Source organism: Aquarana catesbeiana, linkage group LG01 (genome assembly GCF_042186555.1).
Source record: "Aquarana catesbeiana isolate 2022-GZ linkage group LG01, ASM4218655v1, whole genome shotgun sequence".
NCBI lineage: Eukaryota > Metazoa > Chordata > Amphibia > Anura > Ranidae > Aquarana > Aquarana catesbeiana.
The window spans coordinates 984445176-984451991 of NC_133324.1; the positions used below are offsets into that span (position 1 = coordinate 984445176).

Sequence of the window (6816 nt, forward strand, 5' to 3'; positions counted from 1 at the left end):
CTTTGTTTTCCTTCTCTGGATTCTCTCCAGTTACAGCACATCCTTCCTGAGGACTGGTGACCAGAACTGGACAACATACTCCAGATATGTCCGAAACAGTCTTTTAAAGTGCTAGAATTATAGTTGTATCTCTTGTGTTTAATGCTGTTTATTAGAGATTCATGTCAAATAAAACTAATTTGTATTTTCTGATGTTGTGATTCCAGAATGGCTTCTAACATTGAGGACGTGACCAAGAACACCGCAAAGAATCTCCTTGAGCTCATCTCTGAAACCTCTGAAAACCTGAGGATGATGGAGGTGACTGACTTCTTTGACCCCATTAAAGAGCTCGGGAGTGGAGCGTATGGAAAGGTTCTGCTGGCCAAACATCGGGGTTCAGGTAAACTTTGTAGCTTCATTCATGTAAAGAAAATATTTTTATTTTAATCATTTTGTTTCTAAATTAGTGGAACAAATCTAAATAAAAAATAACTAACAGGTAAAGTTTCTGTGGTGATCAGGGGACCTTGCATCACTAGAGGAGGGCAAACTACAGTGAGCAAGTCTACTATAATGTGCAAGTATGATCTTAAAGCCCCATACACACTATCAGATTTTCTGCTGATTTTTGTCTTCAGATTTACCAAAACCAGTGCAAGGGCCTGCCTGATTGCATACAAATTGAAACTCCTAAGGTTTTACCTCATATTATATGGTTTTAGTAAATCTAAAGGAAAAAAATCAGCAGAAAATCTGATAGTGTGTATGGGGCTTTAGAGAGTATAATCAATGTTCTGGGGCTCCTCTTGGGATTTAGTTCTATTTAGCGCAAAACATCAAGAAAGTTTGAGCAGATGCCTAGAGGATCTCTACTTCTAAACTGAGATATGAGCGTGACATCCAATATCTAAGAATCCACAGAACGGTTCAGCTGCAGAAAATTGCCAATGCTTTGAGCAGCATTCTTTAAAGTTTTCCAAGCAACCCCTCACTTCCAGTTATTAAGTGATGATTATGGATCCTAATAAGTCAGAGCTTTAGATTTACACAAGCTTTTAACTAAATTCAGTAGGTTTTTAGCGAGCTTCATCATTGTTGGGTTTATGATGCTCATTATCTTTTTTTCTCCCTCTTTCCAACAGATGAGTTGGTGGCTGTAAAACTGATGAGCAAGGAGACAACTCCAAAGGACAACTTCCTAATGGAATATGGAATGTCTCTTAGTCTCAGCAGCCATCCAAATATCATTGCAACCCACGAGATCGTTTTCCATACCAGCAGTGACTATGTCTTTGTCCAGGAGGTGGCGCCGGCTGGAGATCTTCTCTCAATAGTAAAGGAAAGGGTAAGTTTGTATCAGAAATTGAATGATATTTAAAAAGTTATAATTTCTATCCATTGCTCCTTTAAAGCATTTCTGAGGTTTAAGGAATCCTCTCCCAGTGCAGTGAGTTGGTGGGACCTATAATGAGCATAAGATTGTTATTTTAGGTATGTGACTCCCTCAGTTGTGAACAAAGTTAATAAGGATGGAGTAAGGTGGGTTAAGATGGATCTTGCACCATTAATAGAAGCTCCCACTTTGCATGCAGGTTTCATTTAAGTATACTCCTTGTGTACGCAGCTAATGTATCTTCTGCTTTCCTGTGCAAGAGATAAGATGAGTTTCATATCTTGGGTAACATTTTGCCATGTTGGTGTTTAGTAAATAATTTTGTATTTTTTTTTTCTACAGGTTGGTTTGAAGGAAGATATGGTGAAGAGCTGTGTTCTACAGATCGCGAATGCTTTGGACTTTATACACAGCAAAGGAATGGTCCATCGGGACATTAAACTGGACAACATTTTGCTCATGGACATCCAATGTAATAATGTCAAGCTGGCAGATTTTGGACTGACAATGCTCCAGGGAACTCAAGCACCCTTTATGCCCTGGTTTATACCGTACTCCGCTCCGGAACTGTGCACCCTAAAACAAGGGGAAAAATTGCTGCTGCACCCGAGCATTGACATCTGGGCCTTTGGGGTCATGATATACACAGCTATGACAGGGTCCTTCCCCTGGAGAAAAGCAGGGAGTCATGACCTCAAGTATCAGAAGTTTGCTTGGTGGCAAACACAGAAGGATCTGACCTTGTCACCAAGAAAGTGGCGACAATTCTCTATTGAAGCCAGGCAGATGTTCTGGGGCATGTTGGCCCTCAATGCCTCTGAGAGGTGTTCTGCTTTGGATGTTTTAAAATATGTCCACCTGCCTTGGAAAGCAGAAATGCCTCCAGAGAATCTATCCAGGAATACGGTAGTACATGTGACATAACTGTGCATGATGTCCATTATGGAGCCTTATCAGGTGCTGTGTTGTGTTTTCTTCTAGATCAAAAGATAATCCCCCTCAATATTGGAGGAGATGGAAATCATTTAACACGCTTTCGGTCACCTATTAATTACAAGATGGATGTGTTGGATGTACTCTGGGACTTGTACAAGCCTCATGTCCTATGTGACGGTAAGACATTTTAGAAGACTGTAGACTTTTTTTTTGTAAATCTTTAACTGCTAGATATATCTGCACAAATGTATGTTTTTTTTTTTCATTTTTGTTGGTTTTCTTCTCTATTTTACTATTCATTGTCAAGTGTAATAAAATGTGGGTTTTGCAATTGTTCTATAGCAGGCATGTATGGTAAGTATATTATTGTCATGATTGAAATAAAGATCTTAATTACTCTGTTGCAGCTGACTGAGGAACCGTTGGATACATTGATGGAATATTTAGGTTACAGAGGCTGAGATCAGCAAGTCCTTCCCCCCAGCTGCATAGTGTAGTAACTTTAACTATCCTGTGGTTACTCCTCCTGTGCATTGGGTGGTGCTCTTGTGCTTCTTCACCTCTAGTTTATTGAATATTACATAATTATGTTTTAACAGCCATATGACTATTTTTTTGTTGTTTTGTTTTGTTTCAAAGTTTTTATTAAGGTTTTTCAATGTACAAGAATAAAAACAATGATCAGTTTACAGTCGTACAGAAATGATTGACTCCATTCATAAACAAGATAATAATAACTTTTAGTAATATCCACAGAAACCTGGTGGTGCATAAGATTAAGGAACCATTTGGGTCTAACCCAAAGGAAAGTAAGGTGAGACATGTGGGGGACTGTGTGTCGGACTGATAGAGAAACCGGGCGTGCCTCCGAGGCACCCAAACACCCCTATTGGGAACAAACTGTGAGTGGGTGGGGGCAATTATAGCCGAAATGTGTCTCTTTATTCCTTCCAGTTCTCCAGGGAGTATATTTGAGTCACTCTCTGTCACATTTTACATTTATCTGCATGGATGTGCCGTTTGGGGGAATCCCCTGGCACTATGTTAAAGTGGAGTGTTGTACATTTTCGCTGGTGTAGCTCTAAAGCCTAATGTTGAACCTCAGTTTCTGTTATTTGGGAGGGGGGATGCTGGGTGAGGTGAGTGAAATGTGAGTTGATTAGCCAGACCAGGTATCCAGAATATTGTGGGAGCCCCCAGGTCAAGCTATTGAGATATGTTCAATAGACTGTGGAATTCTACAGATTCTGTGAAATGTAACCAGCAGGCCCAGACTTTATGACATTTTGTCAGGGTCTCTCTCGCCTGGTGTACTAGGTCTTTCATTTCCGCTATTCTCCCTACTCGTTGAAGCCATTCTAAGATGCTGGGAGGGGTGCTGTCCTTCCAATGTAGGGGAATACACATTTTAGCTGTAATAATGAGATGAAGGGTGAAAGATCGTTTGCAAGCTGATTGTGGTATGGAAGGTTGGTGAAGCAAGTATTGCGCCGGTGTGACGTCTGGGGAGTAGGTCGTTATATGGGAGGTAAGGCGGTGTATTTCTTCCCAGTATGGTTGTAACAATGGACATTCCCACCATATGTGGAGTAGGGAACCTCAGGCCATGTTGCATCTCCAACATTGTGGGGAGGCACTGGGATGATATTAATGGATTCTATCTGGGGTCCTGTACCACCTGGAATAGATTTGTACCCATTTTCCTGTGCGTTAATGTTGATTGACCCTTTGTGGATTTGCTCCCACTCTTCCTTTAACAGATCTATTGTGAGTTCTTTTCCCATTGTTGGCTAGTCGCGTTTTCTTTGGGATTGCTATTGGAGCATATGACTAATATTAATACTACCAATATTTACTACTACTTTACTACTTCTTACTAGTACATGTCTGGAAAACCTATACTTCTATAATGTTCCAGTGTACAAATTTGGATTCTACTGTTTTTTTTTTTTACTGTTTATTAACTTCAATTTAAAAAAAAAAACAAATCCTGTATTAGCTAGCAGGTGCAATGATGGTCTCCAGTGATCGATACTTACCAACTGTTCCAGATTTGCTTGGACAGTACTACTTTTTCATCAGTTTTTCCATCACAGTTATGTTTGGATTGTGTCCTGTGATGACAGCATGAGGCTCCGATGGTTTCAGTGGTAGCAGCATTAATATCAGTGTCGGCCACTAGTCCTATTTCTTGTTTGCCCACATTCTCAGCAGCGGTAGCAGCTGTGCCCACTGGTCCCACCCTCTACAAACTCACATTCCTACCCCCAGAATGCAATGCCAGTGTATTGCATGCTGTGCCAGATGGCCCTTCTACACACATTGACAAAAAGCAGCTAATCTTGTGGAGGCTCTGACGGACTTCGTAGTTGTGTCTACCAAATAAGACTTGGAGACCACCTGAAGGATATTTAGAATCTGTTGCAAGGTGCTGACCTAAGTGGTCAATCAAACATATGGGGTGCAAGCCACACAGACTAGGCTAGTGCCACGGAGGAATACCTTACATCCCACGCTAACCTAAGGAGAGCCTTTACCTTCCTATCCATTAGGGATAAGCTGGCAATTCGATCTGAACTTTGGTTGTTTAGTTGAATGCCCAAACCATCAAGCATCATAATTAGAAGCAGTATTTCTACAACTTCTATATAGGACAGGTTCCTGCTGTCACTGGTTCTTAGGAACCTCTGTCATCACTGGGAATTTCTGGCCACGTGGGGAGGCCGACATCTGGGGGCCCCTTATCCTTAAATGGGGATTTCAAATTCTAATAAGTCCTTCCCTGCAGAACCCCACAACAACCAGCCAGGGTTGTGGAGAAAAGGCCCTTGTCCTTATTCTTATCAACCTGGGACAAAGTGCTTTATCAGGGGTCCCCCTGACAAGGCTCCCCTCATGTGGCCTTGTCTGGTTCAGAAGGGGGCACTGCATACACCTCTCCAACCTCTTTCCTGGGCAGCCAAGTTGGAGGATCAGATTAAAGGTCTGGTCTGGATTTCTAGTGAGACTTTTTGTGTGTGTGTGTGTGTATTCCTCCCTATCTGTGCCAGACCTTTAATCTGAGCATCCAACTTGGTTGGCCAGGATAGGGGGGAGAAGAGCATGCAGTGCCCCCTTCTGAAACATAACATTCCACATGCCCTCAACATTGAGGGATGCTTATACAAACACATTTTGTAGGTGGGGTACGCCCAATAAAGCCAGACCTAAAGGGTATGATATATATTTTAGGGAAGATTCTACACACTTTTCATTCTTGCTGTAGGATATGCTACAGAAGGAGTGACATTTAGAAAAAAAAACAGCACACAGACCTCTTCAAAGGTCCCCCAAAATACAAAGTCCCATGAAGGAATCTGCATGCTGTCTGTTTTTAAACAAAAGAAGCCCTTAATGCATAGTTGCCAAAAGGGATGAGCTTCACAGCAAATTCAAGTGCCCCATAATGCACTGCAAGACCGCAGTGCATTGCTGTATGATGATTGGCCAAAGCCTACAGGTCAGGTGTATGCTTTGGCCAATCACAGCACGCTCCTCAGCGAGAGCCATAATTGGCCAAAGGCAGGGTGCCTTTGGGCAATCATGGCTCAGGGGGACTAAGTCCATGCACCACACTATATAAGGATGCTAACACATCACCCGTATAGTGTGTTATAGTGGATGGAGATAGAGAGATTGAGCTAGATTTTGCAGGCAGGTTAGTTAGTGGCAGTGTATTTGATATATGTATACAGTCAGACTAGTGTAATATATATATATATATACAGTGCATTCGGTGGTGTACAGTTTCTAATACAGTGCATGCGGTGTACACAGTATATAATACAGTGTAGTGCGGTGTTAGAAAAAAAAAATACTCATCATGTCCGGAAGACTTCCAAGGAGAGGCAGACACTCACAGGCCACTAAAAGAGGGCAAGCAGCCTCTGAAATAATATTTAACAGCAGGGACCGTTCCTGCACCCAACAAGAGTAACTATGAGGGGTTACAGTGTTCTGCCACCACCAACACCTAAGCCTAAACAGGCTTAAACCAGTTTGCAACGGCCTCCATCTTTCCTCTTTACCTTTTAATCTGTCTTCCTCTTTGGCACTCTCTCACTCTTTTTCCTCTCCCATCCTGCTGTGCCTTCTATTTCCCCGGGCTTCTTGCCCTCCCCATCATGGCGGCCGTGATTGGCTCGGCGAAGCGACCGGAAGTGACGCAAGTGTTTCTCCCCTCGCTAGTATCAAACATGTCGGTGGGTGCCGCAATTTGAAACGGCACATGCACGGTGCTTGCATCACTTCCGCTGTGATGCCGGGCTATTTAAAAACGGCATTTCTTGCATATGCAGCCTCTCAGGTGACTGCACATACTCGCACTAAGCAAAATACCTCAGTTTTTTTCTACTGCCACTGACACCTAACCCTCCTAACCTGATAAGACTCCCTTTTAGGACCCAAAGCTCCTAATACAGGGGATCAGCAAAAGTCATTTTGATGGCATGCCCGCCAAGTCCATG

General features: G+C 42.5%; 1 protein-coding gene across 1 annotated transcript; it reads left to right on the plus strand.

Moving 5' to 3' along the window:
• Positions 1-207: 207 nt before the first annotated feature.
• LOC141129223 (serine/threonine-protein kinase SBK1-like) lies at positions 208-2299 on the plus strand. Its single transcript, XM_073617110.1, has 3 exons — positions 208-382; positions 1125-1327; positions 1718-2299. Exons 1-3 carry the CDS (start codon positions 208-210, stop codon positions 2297-2299), a joined length of 960 nt encoding a protein of 319 aa, XP_073473211.1.
• Positions 2300-6816: the final 4517 nt, after the last annotated feature.